The 17917-nt window shown below is 38.3% G+C and overlaps 3 protein-coding genes and 1 non-coding gene across 4 annotated transcripts; 2 read left to right on the forward strand and 2 right to left on the reverse strand.

Annotated features, from left to right (window-relative positions):
- The first annotated feature begins 2791 nt into the window (after window positions 1-2791).
- LOC116168246 (tryptophan 2,3-dioxygenase) lies at window positions 2792-5577 on the forward strand. Its single transcript, XM_031483952.1, has 7 exons — window positions 2792-3168; window positions 3217-3371; window positions 3428-3558; window positions 4449-4640; window positions 4695-4862; window positions 4910-5159; window positions 5207-5577. Exons 1-7 carry the CDS (start codon window positions 3146-3148, stop codon window positions 5449-5451), a joined length of 1164 nt encoding a protein of 387 aa, XP_031339812.1. The 5' UTR covers window positions 2792-3145; the 3' UTR covers window positions 5452-5577.
- Window positions 5578-10267: 4690 nt separating this feature from the next.
- LOC116168247 (transmembrane protein 147) lies at window positions 10268-11205 on the reverse strand. The gene is made up of 3 exons (XM_031483954.1): window positions 11054-11205; window positions 10871-11003; window positions 10268-10821 (listed from the first exon to the last, which is right to left on the reverse strand). Exons 1-3 carry the CDS (start codon window positions 11128-11130, stop codon window positions 10348-10350), a joined length of 684 nt encoding a protein of 227 aa, XP_031339814.1. The 5' UTR covers window positions 11131-11205; the 3' UTR covers window positions 10268-10347.
- A 1807-nt stretch (window positions 11206-13012) lies between these two features.
- Window positions 13013-13085, reverse strand: Trnar-ucu. The gene has a single exon. It is a non-coding gene; the product is annotated as a tRNA-Arg (tRNA).
- Window positions 13056-14892, forward strand: LOC116168245 (oral-facial-digital syndrome 1 protein). Its single transcript, XM_031483951.1, has one exon. The coding sequence runs from the start codon at window positions 13314-13316 to the stop codon at window positions 14838-14840; it is 1527 nt and encodes a 508-aa protein (XP_031339811.1). The 5' UTR covers window positions 13056-13313; the 3' UTR covers window positions 14841-14892.
- The last annotated feature ends 3025 nt before the right edge of the window (window positions 14893-17917 follow it).

A 17917-nucleotide genomic window follows, 5' to 3' on the forward strand; every position in this document is an offset into this window, starting at 1 on the left:
TTAGAGTGACAGTTAGGTTAGGTCAGAAATCTTGTATCAGGAGAATATAATGTGCGAGGAGATTGAAGGTTAGAATAAAATATTAGGGAGGTTAGGTTAGAGTGACAGTTAGGTTAGGTCAGAAATCTTGTATCAGGAGAATATAATGTGCGAGGAGATTGAAGGTTAGAATAAAATATTGGTGAAGTTAGGTTAGAGTGACAGTTAGGTTAGGTCAGAAATCTTGTATCAGGAGAATATAATGTGCGAGGAGATTGTAGGTTAGAATAAAATATTAGTGAGGTTAGGTTAGAGTGACAGTTAGGTTAGGTCAGAAATCTTGTATCAGGAGAATATAATGTGCGAGGAGGTTGAAGGTTGAATAAAATATTAGTGAAGTTAGGTTAGAGTGACAGTTAGGTTAGGTCAGAAATCTTGTATCAGGAGAATATAATGTGCGAGGAGATTGAAGGTTAGAATAAAATATTAGTGAGGTTAGCTTAGAGTGACAGTTAGGTTAGGTCAGAAATCTTGTATCAGGAGAATATAATGTGCGAGGAGATTGAATGTTAGAATAAAATATTAGTGAGGTTAGCTTAGAGTGTAGTTAGGTTAGGTCAGAAATCTTGTATCAGGAGAATATAATGTGCGAGGAGATTGAAGGTTAGAATAAAATATTAGTGAGGTTAGGTTAGAGTGACAGTTAGGTTAGGTCAGAAATCTTGTATCAGGAGAATATAATGTGCGAGGAGGTTGAGGGTTAGAATAAAATATTAGTGAAGTTAGGTTAGAGTGACAGTTAGGTTAGGTCAGAAATCTTGTATCAGGAGAATATAATGTGCGAGGAGGTTGAAGGTTAGAATAAAATATTAGTGAGGTTAGGTTAGAGTGACAGTTAGGTTAGGTCAGAAATCTTGTATCAGGAGAATATAATGTGCGAGGAGATTGAAGGTTAGAATAAAATATTAGTGAGGTTAGGTTAGTTAGGTTAGGTTAGGTCAGAAATCTTGTATCAGGAGAATATAATGTGCGAGGAGATTGAAGGTTAGAATAAAATATTAGTGAGGTTAGGTTAGAGTGACAGTTAGGTTAGGTCAGAAATCTTGTATCAGGAGAATATAATGTGCGAGGAGGTTGAAGGTTAGAATAAAATATTAGTGAGGTTAGGTTAGAGTGACAGTTAGGTTAGGTCAGAAATCTTGTATCAGGAGAATATAATGTGCGAGGAGATTGAAGGTGAGGATAAAATATTAGTAAGGTTAGGTTAGAGTGATAGTTAGGTTAGATCAAATTGGTTTAGGCGTCTAAAATTTTGACCTAACCTAACTATAACTTTAACCTAACCTCACTAAAATTTTATCCTAACCTGCTATCTCCTCGCACGTTATATTCTCCTGATACAAGATTTCTTACACTATCATTCTAACCTAACCTCACTAAAACTTTAAACTACATTTCAATCACCTCTTCATACATTATATTTCCCTGATACAAGATTTTTCACCCAGTAGTTTTTAGAGCTGGGTCGAGCGTTCTAAAAAACCGCTTGAGTGACGAGCGCTCTAATATGCTCAAAAATGCTCGCGAGCATCGAGTTGTTTTGCAAAGCGAAACCACTTGTGAGTTCCGAGCACTCCTAAAAGTGCTCGAGCGGTTTATCGCGAGCGCTCGGAAAAAGTGCTCGTGGATGGAAAAAACGCTCAAGAGCGGAAAGAGCGCTCGATACAAGTTTTGTAAAAGTTTAAGACGAAGTAAGACGTTGCAATATTTCTGTGAGAGCTGGGTGTCCTTTAAAAAGGCGATGGACGAGCACGGTACGGCCTCGGTGAACCATTTGAGGAGCCTCCCATTGACCCCTTGCTTTGAAATTACTTCGTGGCGTGTGTCTGTCTGTGCGCCAACTCCATTCTCAGCGTCCATCTACGCCGTTCCCACCTCTCACACTCAAATACTGCGTGTCCTGGAGTGTCTGTGTGCCCGAGGTCCGCACAGGTGTCGTCCCGTCGCCTTTTGAATCTGTAGGTACCTACCACCAATTTTGTTTTGAAAGAGAGCTGAAAAGTTTTTGCCACTTGTATCCTTACAAACTACTGGATGACAAAAAGTCATTACTAGGCGGCGCTAGTGTCGCCTACTTTATAGCTTAAGATATGTAGTACACAGATATTAAGTTTAAGCGCATTTTAGGCCTACCGAGGATACCACGAGAAAAATCGCGCATTTTAAATCTCTGCCTCTGGGGTTGCATTAAAACTCGAGTCTGGTATATAAACGCTTTACCACGCCCCTAAATTGATTCGATTCAGACTTTCAGAGAATTTTAAATCTACTAGAAAACATAATCGAAGCTCAATTTCATAAATAATTAAATTAATTCAATTGAGGCCTGGTTTTTCCACCCGATCGATCTGTCTGTCTGTCGATTTGTCGATCTGCCTGTCTATTTGTCTGTCTGTCTGTCTGTCTGTCTGTCTGTCTGTACTAGCATTTCCGGCTAAACGGCTAAACCGATTGGAACCAAATTTGGTACACGTATTTCATAAACATAAAAGGGCCGAATCGTTTATGAGCAGGTGTTCGGGTGGTATCTGTGCTAGGGACAGCAAATTTTTTCATAATGTACCTACGTAAATCTTCGCAAGAAAAAAAAAGTTCCCAGCGTCACCGCGTGTTGTTTAGTAGCGCTATAGCCTCAAATATGAATTATCTCCATATTTTGAGATAACGGTATGAAAAATTTAAATATTGGGTAATCTTAATGACGCAGGATCAATTTTTCGCAGTAGATTTTGCAAATATTTTCAGAGAACAGCGCGAATTTATTCGTCAATTGCGGCATAGGCCCTTACCCTTGCCATTTTTATTTGACATTGACTTTGTTAACCTTTAATAAATCTGCAGATTGTGACTGAGATTTGATAGATTACCTAATGCGTAAATTGTTAATCGCAGCCCAAATTTATTTATAAAGAAAAGGATGGCGCAAAGTTAAACGTTGCGTTATCATTTCGTTATATTTTAATTAAACCTTCTCCTATCGTTAATTAAAACGCTGCTCGCTATTAATATATGGACGGATTCCGTCAATATTTTTAACGCGATCACTTTCTTTCAAGAACTCAGTTGTGAATTAGATAGTGAAGCCGTAAGACAAACGCGTGGAAATATGAGCTGTCCGGTCAAATATACGTAAGTGCGAATTTTTGCTCTAGGTAAATTTTGCACATGCTTTTGCAGGGATGCGCAAGATGGTGAACATCTAGGCGAAGAATCGGGAATGTTGTACAGTGAATATTTAATGTTGGAGAAAATAATAAAAGCCCAGCGGATGGTCAGCGTGGAAGAGAACAAACCCGTGCACGATGAGCATTTGTTCATTGTAACGCATCAGGGTGAGTCTCCCCCTTTTTTTTTTAAATTTTCCTAGCTGAGGAGGAACAAATTTCAGCGTACGAACTATGGTTCAAGCAAATCATTTTTGAACTCGACTCGATACGGGGGCTTTTCAGTACGGAACTGGAGGAATCGCAGACTCTCGAAATATTGAAAAGATTAAACCGAATAGTGCTCATTTTGAAAGTAAGTACATTTTTCGATTTTATACACTGAGCAAAATCGTAACCGGCGTTCATTCGTGCGAATCTGAAATCGAAACCGTAGGAATGCGCCTTTTCCCAATATCGATTCCTTCACTCTTGGGAAATTCGATCGTATTACAACCAGTTATCTCGAGTTAAGCAAATTAAAAATAAAACTGCCCCGAAATTAGATACTCTCTCGTTAAATAGAATAAGTATCGTTTAATGCGATTTTATTATCATCTCGTTACCTATGTGGAAATCTTTGATAAACTCTCCTAGCAAATTTATCGGAGACTTTTTAGCTTTACAGTAATTCTCCAGGAGCGCTAATTTAAATAAAGTAGGTATAGTTTCGCGAGTTTTGATAGATAAATTGGAGATGGAAATTCCAATTTGCAAATGGACACAGTGCAAGCAGGCGAATGGTCACGGTAAAGGCGGTGGGAGTGTCAACAAAAGTCAAAGAAGTTTGTCGCAAAATGTTACAAATGTGGCGACTTAGGTCATTATCAACGTAGCTGTAAGAATTCCAAGCAGTTCGAGAAAAGTCAGGATCTGCGTTTGTTAACCAATCGGATATCGTCAAATGTTTTGACCAATGGGAGTGCAGCGCGTTTTAGTCTGCTGCCGGATGTGCATGCGGCGCGTCGTCACAGAAGATTCTAATAGAATGGAAAAAATTCCATAAATATCACAAGAAGATTTCTATGGAACTACCAAATTCTTTAACGTCTTCTAAACTCCGCGGGTTTGAAGATGCGGTACAAAATTTGTTGTTCACGATACAAAATTGCAATTTCCTCTTACTAACCGGACATTCCGGCAAATGTTTCCCCTTGAAGATTTATTTTGTTGCATCCCATTTACTTAAAAATATTATAATTAAAGGTACTGGTTGACCAAGTAATGATATTAGAAACAATGACGCCTTTAGACTTCATGGAATTTCGCGGATACCTTCGTCCAGCTTCAGGTTTCCAGAGTTTACAATTTCGTCTCATCGAAAACAAGTTAGGAGTTCAGCACGAGCATCGTGTGAAGTATAACCAGAACTACTCTCACGTTTTCGGAGCCGACCAGGTGAGATCTACGTGGCTGCAACTTCCTACCCTCAATTAGGTGTTTGAATTTTAGGAAGCGATGAAGTTAATCGAAAAATCGGAGGCCGAGCCATCTCTATCGTTTATTGTGCAAAGGTGGTTGGAGAGGACGCCGGGTCTCGACGCTGACGGATTTAACTTTTGGGGTAAATTTCAAAAATCCGTGGAGAAATTGTTGGACGAGCAAAAACAGTCGGCCTTGGTGGGTTTTGTCTACCACCGTTTGCATTCTAACACCCGGTTTTCTAGAATGAAACCACAGAAAGTGCCCGTAGATTTCGATTGGCCAGTTGGGAGCAGCAGAGAGAGGTGTTTGAGTCCATATTTGATGTAAAGGTCCACGATGCCCTGGTAGCGCGTGGCGAAAGAAGGTTTACCCACAGAGCCCTACAGGGTGCAATTATGATCACGTTTTACCGAGACGAACCGCGCTTCAGTCAACCCCATCAAATACTAACTTTGCTCATGGACATTGACAGTTTGATAACAAAATGGAGATGTACGTTCTAGCTTTTGTAATTCTTTGAGATAACACAAACTTTCCAGATAATCACGTGCTCATGGTGCAGCGAATGATTGGGTCTTCTCAGTTAGGAACAGGTGGATCGTCTGGTTACCAGTACTTGCGTTCAACATTAAGCGATCGCTACAAGGTGTTCGTGGACTTATTTAATCTCTCCACCTTCTTGATTCCCCGTGCACTGATACCTCCACTCACTCCTATAATGAAAAGTCACTTGTGTTTGAATTGGGAAACAAAAAATTACATGAATGGATACGACAAGGCGTGAATCTCTGATGGTACCTACCTATGACTATGCGACTAATATTTTTAGTAAATGGTATTCCTTTGACCTTTAACCATTTGTATGGCATATGGATTTCTTTATGTATATTATAAACTTGTACTTATTTAATTTTTTTTCGTTCATTTGAAATTACTGTAAATTGTAATAATAGTTTACCTAATAATATTTATGACAGTATTTAGCTACTATATGCAAGATTAGCATTAAATGGATCCATTCAACGCACTATTTACTTCGGAAACACATTCATAGTTTGAATTTAAGGTACTGGCACTGAATAAGTAATTGTCCTTAGGTAAGTATACATGGTTTGTCCCAAAAGTATATAGGTCAATTTTCAAACTGTTTGAAATTATGGATTCTAGAGGCCACGTTCTATAAGAAAATTTTTTTTCCGAGTCGATCTGAAACAATTTTTTTTTCGGGCAAAAAAAAAGGCAGTACAATTCGTACTTTTTCGTTCAGACTTCTCAATCAAAAGTTATGGGACTAGAAACCAATTTCGAAAGAAAATTCAAAGGGCTGTAACTTTTGAACTAGTAGCCCAATCTTGGAACTGTTTGAAATTATGGATTTTACAGGCCACGTTCTATAAGAAAATTTTTATTCCGGGTCGATCTGCGGCAATTTTTTTTGAGGCCCGAAAAAAGGCAGTGTATAACCTTCCTTCTTTAACAAAAATCGACTGCACCAAAATTTCTCGGGATGACACCTTTTCTTATTAATTTTGGTGCGTAGAATCTAAAACAATTCGTACTTTTTCGATCAGACTTCCCAATCAAAAGTTATAGACCAATTTCGAAAGAAAATTCAAAGGACTGTAACTTTTGAACTGTTTGAAATTATGGATTCTACAGGCCATTTTTTTTCCGGGTCGATCTGAGACAATGTTTTTTTCGGGGCAAAAAAAGGCAGTGTGTAACCTTCCTTTTTTCCAAAAATCGACTGCACCAAAATTTCTCAGGAAAACACTTTTTTTTATTAATTGTGGTGCGTAGAATCCAAAACAATTCGTACTTTTTCGATCAGACTTCACAGTCAAAAGTTAATTTTCGAGTTTCGTGGTTTACTCCTTTGACAGCGAAAGACACAAATCAAATCCCAAAATGTTTATAGCCTTGCCTGAGTTTTTGGTTAATATTTAAATAATCAAAGCAAAATAAATTGTGCTGACGTCTGTCTTTATTATTGGGGACTAACATTTTATCGCTAAATGCAGGACACTTTATTACCACCATTATTTTAGTTGCAACTTACACCCCAAAGATGTCGCCACAATAATAGTATAATGTACTTTATGAAACTAACGTTAGATGTCAGAGCGCTCGTATTAAAAACCATAGACACTTCCATAGATATATGAAGTTTTAACCTCAAATTCATAAATGAATGCTTGTTGTCAAAAATTAAACTTTGTTATCATTCCTTTCTCGATTACAGATTTAAATTAGGGAACTGGGTACTGGGAGTGACAGGAAAGCGGCAGACTCGAGCTTTGCGGAATATGATACTGTTCGCTCTGGGTCGTGCAATCGAAGACTTGTAGTTCTCGATGGATGAGAAACGTTAGCATTGAATTCAGACAACACAAATTGAAAAGCGAAATGCTTTGAAACCAAAACAGGAGGACACCATGGAGAACTCGCAGACAACCCATTCTAATGCAATTCAAACTTCTCAAGGTTAAAATCGGAACGATTACATGATTGCAGCAGCTGCCGATGGTGCGAAGCTATTCTTTCAAGAATTGGGCCTAGAGTTTATTTGATTTAACTACGGTTATAAAAACGGTAGTGAAATTGGCTGCGAAATAAGGCAAAACTGTTACGCAGTTTGCAATCACGAAAAAATGTGTTGTTTGTGCGATCTTCATGTGAAAGTTGTTGTAAAACGGTTCAGTTTAATGTACCTGTTATTGAAATTGTTCTTCGAAGGGCTTTAAATAAACTCCTATGCATAAGAAGTTACGAATTGCAAAAATAAATGTTTTCTGTTAATTGAGCATGATGTGTTGCCTACAAACCAGGCTACACAAATATCGAGTGCCCATATTCAAATTAAGGATTTGCTTGAATCTCCCCAATTAAGTACATGAAGGACACCGTAATGAGATAAGTGCTATTGCTACATTTTGAAATGCCATTTAAGGAATAATAAGTGCGACGTTGCTATTAATCGCATAAATTCAAATAAAATTTTAAAAGAAGTTGCGTACGTGGCGACATCTCAACTAGACATCTAAAACTATATTTGATAGAAAGTGTATCGATTGCCAAGGAGATGGCGCACTAGTACTTATTGTATTTAAACTATCTATTCAAAAACCGGGCCTTTAAACTACAATTGCTCTACAGATCTTGCAAGACTCCGTACATTTTGAACGGCCATTTAATTCAGACTTCTCAATCAAAAGTTATAGACCAATTTCGAAAGAAAATTCAAAGGGCTGTAACTTTTGAACTAGTAGCCCAATCTTGGAACTGTTTGAAATTATGAATTCTACAGGCCACATTCTATAAGAAAATTTTTTTCCGGGTTGATCTGAGACAATTTTTTTTTCGGGGCTCAAAAAAAGGCAGTGTATAACCTTCCTTTTTTACCAAAAATCGACTACACCAAAATTTCTCGGGAAAATACTTTTTCTTATTAATTTTGGTGCGTAGAATCCAAAACAATTCGTACTTTTTCGATCAGACTTCTCAATCAAAAGTTATAGACTTAGAAACCAATTTCGAAAGAAAATTCAAAGGGCTGTAACTTTTGAACTAGTAGCCCAATCTTGGAACTGTTTGAAATTATGGATTCTACAGGCCACGTTCTATAAGAAAATTTCTTTTCCGGGTCGATCTGAGACAATTTTTTTTTCGTGCAAAAAAAAAGGCAGTGTACAACCTTCCTTTTTTACCAAAAATCGACTGCACCAAAATTTCTCAGGAAAACACTTTTTTTTATTAATTTTGGTGCGTAGAATCCAAAACAATTCGTACTTTTTCGATCAGACTTCACAGTCAAAAGTTAATTTTCGAGTTTCGTGGTTTACTCTTTTGACAGCGAAAGACACAAATCCCAAAATGTTTATAGCCTTCCATGAGTTTTTGGTTAATATTTAAATAATCAAAGCAAAATAAATTGTGCTGACATCTGTCTTTATTATTGGGGACTAACATTTTATCGCTAAATGCAGCACACTTTATTACCACCATTATTTTAGTTGCAACTTACACCTCAAAGATGTCGCCACAATAATTGTATAATGTACTTTATGAAACTAACGTTAGATGTCAGAGCGCTCGTATTAAAAACCATAGACACTTCCATAGATATATGAAGTTTTAACCTCAAATGCATAAATGAATGTTTAATTTATAGTCAAAAATTAAACTTTGTTATCATTCCTTTCTCGCTTACAGGTTTAAATTAGGAAACTGGCTACTGGGAGTGACAGGAAAGCGGCAGACTCGACCTTTGCGGAATATGATACTGTTCGCTCTGGGTCGTGCAATCGAAGACATGTAATTCTCGATGGATGAGAAATGTTAGCATTGAATTTAGACAACACAAATTGAAAAGGGAAATGCTTTGTAACCAACACAGGAGGACACCGTGGAGAACTCGCCGAAAACCCATTCTAATGCAATTCAAACTTCTCAAAGTTAAAATCGGAACGATGACATGATTGCAGCAGCTGCCGATGGTGCGAAGCTGTTCTATAAAGAATTGAGCCTAGAGTTTATTTGATAGAACTACGGTTATAGAAACGGTAGTGAAATCGGCAGCGAAATAAGGCAACACTGTTACGCAGTTTGCAATCACGAAAAAATGTGTTGTTTGTGCGATCTTCGTGTGAAAGTTGTTGTAAAACGGTTCAGTTTAATGTACCTGTTATTGAAATTGTTCTTCGAAGGGCTTTAAATAAACTCCTATGCATAAGAAGTTACGAATTGCAAAAATAAATGTTTTCTGTTAATTGAGCATGATGTGTTGCCTACAAACCAGGCTACACAAATATCGAGTGCCCATATTCAAATTAAGGATTTGCTTGAATCTCCCCAATTAAGTACATGAAGGACACCGTAATGAGATAAGTGCTATTGCTACATTTTGAAATGCCATTTAAGGAATAATAAGTGCGACGTTGCTATTAATCGCATAAATTCAAATAAAATTTTAAAAGAAGTTGCGTACGTGGCGACATCTCAACTAGACATCTAAAACTATATTTGATAGAAAGTGTATCGATTGCCAAGGAGATGGCGCACTAGTACTTATTGTATTTAAACTATCTATTCAAAAACCGGGCCTTTAAACTACAATTTCGAAAGAAAATTCAAAGGGCTGTAACTTTTGAACTAGTAGCCCAATCTTGGAACTGTTTGAAATTATGGATTCTACAGGCCACGTTCTATAAGAAAATTTTCTTTTCGGGTTGATCTGAGACAATTTTTTTTTTCGGACCAAAAAAAAGGTAGTGTACAACCTTCCTTTTTTACCAAAAATCGATTGCACCAAAATTTCTCGGGAAAACACTTTTTCTTATTAATTTTGGTGCGTAGAATCCAAAACAATTCGTACTTTTTCGATCAGAGTTCTCAATCAAAAGTTATAGACTAGAAACCAATTTCGAAAGAAAATTCAAAAGGCTGTAACACGTTACATAAGAAAAATTTTTTTCCGTGTCGATCTGAGACAATTTTTTTTTTCTGGCCCAAAATAAAAAGTTACTTTTCAACAAAAATCGACTACTCCAAATATGTTCGGCTTCAAGATTATTGCACTTCTAAAAAAATGAAAAGATGTGTGTAGGTACATATTTTTTAATAAACTTTTAGTACACCTTAAACAACTACAAGAAACAAGTCTTTACAAATTATGACTAAATTAGAAAATTCCAATACTTTGCGCTAGCCCCGCATAAATAATCAATGTAAAAACACTAACCGACACAGTGACCAAAGCTTTTACGAAAATTACCACCCATGGACCAGTTATCAAAAATTTGAACAGTGTCTCTAACAAAAAAGGTTTAAAGGATGAAAATAATAGCAAAGCAGTGACGACAGGTTTAAAATTCAGAGGAAGATCATGTCTCGTCCACAACCATATTAATGTGACCGTCGATATGTGCTGAACTAACGCAATGTTAGACTCCAAACATTTGTGTATGTACTTCCAATCGAATTCGGCACCTCTCGCGCCCACCCACAATAGCAGAGCTCGCGACAGTATCACTTCTGCAGTTGCCCAGCCGACGCCGGCTGTTAACACCTTACTATGCCCTTTTCCTGGAATACTCCCAAGTACCATGTACAATCCTACCAAATCCGCTAAATCGACTGTTGATTTCAAGAATTCCTACAGATCACAAATAAAGTTCGGCCAGCGCAATATTACTTAAATTTACCCCTACGAAATCGCCACCTAGGTCAGATTCATTGTCGGGGAAAAAAGTTGCCAAAATAAGCATCTTGGCTAACTGAGTGAACATGTAAACACAGCCTGCTTGAATACATTTCCAGAAAGCTCCATATTCGGATCTGAAATTAACTTAAAGTAGCCAATTAATTCTCCAACGTGAGATACTTACAAACCCGAGTATTTATAAGTTAAATAGTAAGGAACATAAATTAATGCAATACAATTGCCGAAGTGATATAAAGTCATTGTTTTAATTTTAAGTAATCCCACAAGTAAAAAATAGAAAAAAAAGTGTAAGGTTATGTCACATGCTCACTTCTCTCAGCTATAACAAAATGTGACTCCTTTTAAAGAGCATGCGTGAACTTTTGAAATTCTAAAGGCGGGTCCACATTGATAAATATTTGCGTTGTGTTGACCCACCTTAAGAAATTGCTCTTATCATTTCTAATTAAATGTAGGATTTTGAAATCGTTTGATGAGAAGTCACGTTCAGATTTGTATGCGAGCGTTTACCATAAGATTTAACAGTGCCAAAGTCGCCGGCTCCCCAAGATGGGCGGTGCGGCAAGGAAACGGTGCCGTTGGATGAAGCAAACGCGGCGTAAAACCGGCTCAAGCAGCCAAGCAAGCTCTCCGGCAGCATATACAGCAGAGAGAACAAGGTAACTCGAACAAAGGGGCCATTTAAGACCAAAGCATATTTTAAATAACTTCCAATAGGAACCCAGCATCGGTGGCCATATTCCAGTGTAAAATTTTTGGGATTCCAGTCGTCGCACTAGGACCCCTCTGAGCAGACCACCAATTTGCTTTTGAAAGATAGTAGGAGATTGAAGGTTAGGATAAAAAATTAGTGAGGTTAGGTTAGGGTGATAGTTAGGTTAGCTCAAAAATCTTGTATCAGGAGAATATGAAGTGCGAGGAGATTGAAGGTTAGGATAAAAAATTAGTGAGGTTAGGTTAGGGTGATAGTTAGGTTAGCTCAAAAATCTTGTATCGGGAGAATATGATGTGCGAGGAGATTGAAGGTTAGGATAAAAAATTAGTGAGGTTAGGTTAGGGTGATAGTTAGGTTAGCTCAAAAATCTTGTATCAGGAGAATATAATGTGCAAAGAGATTGAAAGTTAGAATAACATAATTAGTGAGGTTAGGTTAGAGTGCTAGTTAGGTTAGGATAAAAAATTAGTGAGGTTAGGTTAGGGTGATAGTTAGGTTAGCTCAAAAATCTTGTATCAGGAGAATATGATGTGCGAGGAGATTGAAGGTTAGGATAAAAAATTAGTGAGGTTAGGTTAGGGTGATAGTTAGGTTAGCTCAAAAATCTTGTATCGGGAGAATATGATGTGCGAGGAGATTGAAGGTTAGGATAAAAAATTAGTGAGGTTAGGTTAGGTTAGCTCAAAAATCTTGTATCAGGAGAATATGATGTGCGAGGAGATTAGTGAGGTTAGGTTAAAGTGATAGTTAGGTTAGGTCAAATTGGTTTAGGCTTCTAAAATTTTAACAAACTAATTTGACCTAACCTAACTATCACTTTAACCTAACCTCACTAATATTTTATCCTAACCTTCAATCTCCTAGCACGTTATATTCTCCTGATACAAGATTTCTGACCTAACCTAACTAGCACTCTAATCTAACCTCACTAAAACTTTAACCTACAATTCAATCACCTCCTTGGACATTATATTCTCCTGATACAAGTTTTGTAAAAGTTTAAGATGAAGCAAGGTGTTGAAATATTTCTGTGAGAGCTGGGTTTCCATCGTAAGCACAGTGTCGTTTAAAAAGGTGGAGGACGAGCACGGTACGGCCTCGGTGAACTATTTGAGGAGCTCTTCATTGACCCCTAAGCTTTGAATTGAAATTACTTCGACGCGTGTAGCGTGGTGAGTGTTGTCTCCGCCAACTCCACTCTCACCGTCCATCTACACCTTTCCCACCTACACTTATATACCTACTGCGTGTCCTGGAGTGTCTCTTCTGTATGCCCGAGGACGGCACGCAATAGACCTTCTTGTTACGGTCCACTCTTCTTACTTTGCACCCGTATGTTTCCTAAAGACGTCTATTTACTTTGTGAATTCGCGGCCTATGGCAGTAAATTAGAATAAAAAAATTTAGCATCCCTGGTGGGGATCGAACCCACGACCTTTGGATTAGAAGTCCAACGCGCTATCCTCTGCGCCACAGGGACTTGGTCACAAAATAGGTGTTTATTTGTTACTATTAACCTAAATTTTGTAAGAATTAATATTTACTACATTTTTTATAAATAATTTTTACCCGAGATTGTTTATAACAAATAAGAAAGTAATTATTAGCGAAAACATTCCCAATTAGATAAGCTTATTAACATTAACCTCTTTAAACAGTTGAATAGAAACAATTGTCAAAATTAACAGTTCACCCCCTTTCCGAAGAAATGATTTCTGATAAAATCGTACCGGCTGTTCAAATGTCAGACGTGGTCCCTAGCGAAATGTCCGCGGAGGAATTTCAAAAACGTCTCTACAGATGGTTCGAAGACCGTGGTTTGCTGTCGGAGCTTCGTGCGCACTTAAGGAAGCAAATGATCGGCGCTTTGAAAGATACGTCGATAGGGCACGTTGCATTCACACAAAGCAATAAAAGCGTGGTCTCCCCCAAAACTCAAGCCTTCAACTTGCTAGTGGGAGAGTTTCTGTTGCGTTACGATTATCATTACTCGCTGTCGGTATTCAGCACGGAGGTTCCGTTAACGAATACCATACCCGAAGTTCCCATGCCCATCAATTCGTCGCCGCCGGATAAAGGGAGCTGTAGAGAGTGGAAGTTTGCGGAGGGAGACATGTGGGATATATTGGAAACGATGGGAGTTGCTCGCGAATCAGAGATAGCAAAGAAGATTTACCACGCTTACTACGAAGAGGGAGAGCAGCCTCTGCTGGCGTACCTAATCAAATTTCCTAACCGTGTGCTCGGGTCGGTCGACGCAAATTTTGAGTGTTTGTTGTCTTCGAACACTTACGACGATTGGGCAAGGGCCGTAGGGGAATTATTGCATTCGAATCAAGTTAATGCGCAGCAAATTAAAAGTGTTTTAAACTCGATTGTATCGATCGTTGACGGTGAAAGGAAGCACTTACAGGAAGAGTGTACCAGCTTAAGGGCCAAACTTAGTCAGTACGAGAGCACCCAGAAACAGTTGGAAGTCGAAGAGTACCGGGGGAAACTGCTTCACCATCAAAATTTGTTGCAGGAGCGCTATCACCAATTAATTTTGAGGGAGAGAGAGGTCCAACAAAGAGAGTACCGACTCGAAGAGAAAGAGCAGCAGTTGGCAGTCAGGGAGAAGTGTCTACAGACAACTTTGAAGGAAAGCGAGCAAGGAGCCGGCAAAGACAACGAGCTGATTACTCAATTACAAACTGAAAATAAAGCGTTACAAGATATTAAGGAGGAGCAAGGTCGACGTATTGACGAGCTCACCGAAAAATCGACAATATTACTTCGCGATCTTGAAAGTGCCCAAACCGCCGTAAATATTCTCACCAGCGGCGGATTGCGACCATCGACCCACACGAAGGAGAAAAGCTCGCCGAGTTCGAGCGCGTCCGACGATGGAACTACAAACGTACGGCGGGAAGCTCGAGAACTTCTGGAACGGCTAACGAAGGAAAGTGAGGAAATGGATCGTCACTATCAACAGTTCAAAAGGCAAAGTCATCGTAATGGCCTTAAGCAATTCGCGGATACCGTAAGACCGCGCTCATTTAGAGATCCTTTTCAGCTTAAAGCCGGTCACTCGTTGGATTACTTTTCCGATTTGGAGTTAAGCAAACCAAGTTGCAGTTTGAAACGAGGTGAAAATGTTCCGTGTAAAGATACCGATAGTGCGTCGAGCGGATTAGATCATACGTTCCCTTTGTCAATTTCAGAAGCGACTAGTGATAATGTACCTAGTAATTAATGAATTAGTTAATTCGCAACTTATTTTGTTAAATTAAAACTGATTAATTTATTGTTTTTAATTATTTATTATTAGTATTAATAAAGTTCAAGCAGAAGGAGCGGCTGCATCACTTTCGGCATTAGGGGCCCTTCACACGAGAGACTTATTGTTTTATATGGGCGCCTCTAAATCATAAGAGTTTGGAATGCTCTTGAGTAGTATATAGTATAGTAACAGGGCATATGAGGCCACTTTTGGTAAAAAACCCATGTTATTTCCCATACAAAATTCTAAGGTCCATTTTATTTATTATCCCTCTCTTGTTCTGGGCCCTCAACAGACCTGCGCCCAATTACAGAGTGACCTGCACTGCATAATGCTTTTTAGATCACTTGTGATATGTGCGCATGCGCGTTCCCGGTCCCATAAGCTCACTTTGACCTTGAGTTCTGCGCATGCGCCAAGTTCATGGTTATCCGATTCGGTTCTGCTTATCGAGGGAAACAGGTCGGTTTATTCCGAAACAGGCTGTTCAGTAGAAACAGGTCAGTTAAACAGAATCAGATTAGAAACAGATCTGATTGTAATGAGCAGACCAATTTGTGACTGACCTGTTTCTACTGAACAGCCTGTTTCGGAATAAACCGACCTGTTTCCCTCGATAAACAGAACCGAATCGGATAACCATGAACTTGGCGCATGCGCAGAAGTGAAGGTCAAAGTGAGCTCATATCGAACGGCGGTGGCCCATGGCCCCGTATTCTTGTTGCTATATTCCTCTCTTGTAAGTGACTCTTAAATACTCATAAAAGCTCCTTAAGGGATCTTTAAGATCAAATTCTAATAAAAGTTCTAAAACCCTGTTGAATACCCTTAGAAGTCACTCCAGAAGCGATCCTAGAATACTTGCATTTAAAATTAACTGCAAGGGAGCCGTTCAAAGGTTTATCGCAATATCCTCCTTGGAGAAAACTTAGAGAGCACCCCTTCAGGGAACGTCTCTACGATCTTGCCGACATACAGGACAAAGTAAATCTCTTTACCAATAGTCCAGGAAATAGAGACTGAAAATGGACCATTTCCTGCGAAACGAGAAGTAGTCCCAATTTTTTTTGCATGTCATGAAAGAATATCTGGTGGTTAAGAATCCAAGTTTTCGACCTCCCACCCCCTGTGCTTCCCCCGTACCACCCTTAAAACCAAAGAAATTTGGTTGGTTTTTTAGTTTTTCAATCATATCTTTTTATAGATTCATTTTACAAAAAAATATTGTTATCAGAAATTGTAGATTATAAAATTCTACACAAATTCGATATACCTACACTACTTTTTTGTGAAATGTTTATTAAAAACGGTGTAGAGCTTCAGAGTTGCTTATATTTTTAAGAATTCTGAAATTTCTATGTAGATGTTTTAACCAAACATTATACTTTATCTCTTTTTAATTCTCTAATTAAGAGTTTTATGAGACACTTGAACTTATCGTGGTATAAATCCCCTACGCTGCACCCTTACCAAAGGGGATGCAAAATAATTCAACTTTCAACCCTTGCTAGTGGGGATATTTGAATCACTGTGAGATTGTAGGGCTTTCTAATATTCGTTTGAAACAAAAAAATTATCTCACTTCAGTTCAGATTCATCCTTAAAATCCTTCATCCCCCCCCCCAACCGCGGTAGGAATAGATGTTTAAAGAGGAATAGAACACGTATGTAATAAGCGTTGTACTCTCTGACTAACTTCACAATCGCCACAAGAGCATTTAAATATCTATTTCTACCGCGGGGGGAGGGCGGGTGAAACTGAACGGAATTGAGACAATTTTTCAATTTTAAAAGTATATTAGAAAGTGCTACAATCTCACAGGGATTCAAATATCCCCACTAACAAGGGTTGAAAGTTGAATTATTATGCATCCCCTTTGGTAAGGGTGCAGGGTTTATACCACGATAAGTTCGAGATATTTTCTCATAAAACTCTTAATTATAAAGTATGAAATTTGCTTAAAACATCTACATAGACATTTCAGAATTCTTCAAAATATAACCAACTCTCAAGCTCTATATCTTTTTTAATAAACATTTTACAAAAAAGTAGTGTATATCAAAGTTCTGTAGAATTTTATGGTCTACAATTTCTGATAACAATATTTTTTTCTAAAGTGAACCATTAAAAAGACATGATTGAAAAACTAAGAAACCAACCATATTTCAGGGGTTTTGGGGGTGGTACGGGGGAAGCACAAGGGGTGGGAGGTCGAAAACTTAGATTCTTAACCATCAGATGACTGTCTATGACATGCAAAAGAAATTGGAACTACGTCTCATTTTGTAAGTTAAAACCCTCTATTACTACAACTCCATTGTGGAGTCATTTGAACAGAGACGTGTCCTCTGAGGACTGCCAAGATGCCCTATAACCATCTTGGTGGTACAATGAACTCGAAACTGTTTAATAAGGCAAGAAAGAGCAAAGGTGCAGCCGACTGGGAGGCCTATATAAGGCAAACCTAAGACTATACAAGAAGGACATTACGGAGGCGTCAGAGAGAGAGAGAGAGAGAGGCATGGAAGAGTTTCTGTAGCTCTATAGCCCTCTCTGTATCTCGCCTAAATAAAATCGTTACAAAAGATTCATACCACCAGGGGCGGACTGGCCCGGGGGGGGTGGGGGTGGCGATTGCCACCTGGCCTGTACGTCATAATGGCCCATTGGAAATTTATAAGTATGTGCTGTATTTAGTTTCTTGCACTATTAATAAGTTATTAACACGTTTCTCTAATTGGGGTTGATGTTAGGTTGTTAAAAAATTAAAAAATTCTGTTTTAATTGAAGTGTTTTACAATAAATTTATCATTTTTTGTCGTAGCATGAAAGTGATGAAATACAATGATAGGCGACGCGCCTCGTTTGGATTGTATATTTTGTTACTTTTAATTATCAGCTGCAATTTAAAAAAAAACTGTATTGTAATTGATTTCCGAAAAAGGAGTACCTTAAAATGAAGCAAAAAATGTTTTTGCGGTGCACCGCAGAGCTCCCCCCCCGCCACCTTCATTACTACACTAATACTTTAATGGCCCGTAACCTATGC

This window comes from Photinus pyralis, unplaced genomic scaffold (genome assembly GCF_008802855.1).
Source record: "Photinus pyralis isolate 1611_PpyrPB1 unplaced genomic scaffold, Ppyr1.3 Ppyr1.4_LG4, whole genome shotgun sequence".
Taxonomy (NCBI): Eukaryota; Metazoa; Arthropoda; class Insecta; order Coleoptera; family Lampyridae; genus Photinus; species Photinus pyralis.

What these genes read in the sequence shown, in the direction of transcription:
- LOC116168246 (XM_031483952.1), top strand. Translation starts at nt 3,146, where the DNA reads ATGAGCTGTCCGGTCAAATATAC. An exon ending in ACGTTTTCGGAGCCGACCAG is followed by an intron (nt 4,641 to 4,694) that starts GTGAGATCTACG and finishes TTTGAATTTTAG; the next exon opens with GAAGCGATGAAGTTAATCGA. An exon ending in AGCAAAAACAGTCGGCCTTG is followed by an intron (nt 4,863 to 4,909) that starts GTGGGTTTTGTC and finishes CCGGTTTTCTAG; the next exon opens with AATGAAACCACAGAAAGTGC.
- LOC116168245 (XM_031483951.1), top strand. Translation starts at nt 13,314, where the DNA reads ATGATTTCTGATAAAATCGTACCGGCTGTTCAAATGTCAGACGTGGTC.
- LOC116168247 (XM_031483954.1), bottom strand. Translation starts at nt 11,130, where the DNA reads ATGACTTTATATCACTTCGGCAATTGTATTGCATTAATTTATGTTCCT. An exon ending in ACTTATAAATACTCGGGTTT is followed by an intron (nt 11,004 to 11,053) that starts GTAAGTATCTCA and finishes AGTTAATTTCAG; the next exon opens with ATCCGAATATGGAGCTTTCT. An exon ending in TAGGTGGCGATTTCGTAGGG is followed by an intron (nt 10,822 to 10,870) that starts GTAAATTTAAGT and finishes TGTGATCTGTAG; the next exon opens with GAATTCTTGAAATCAACAGT.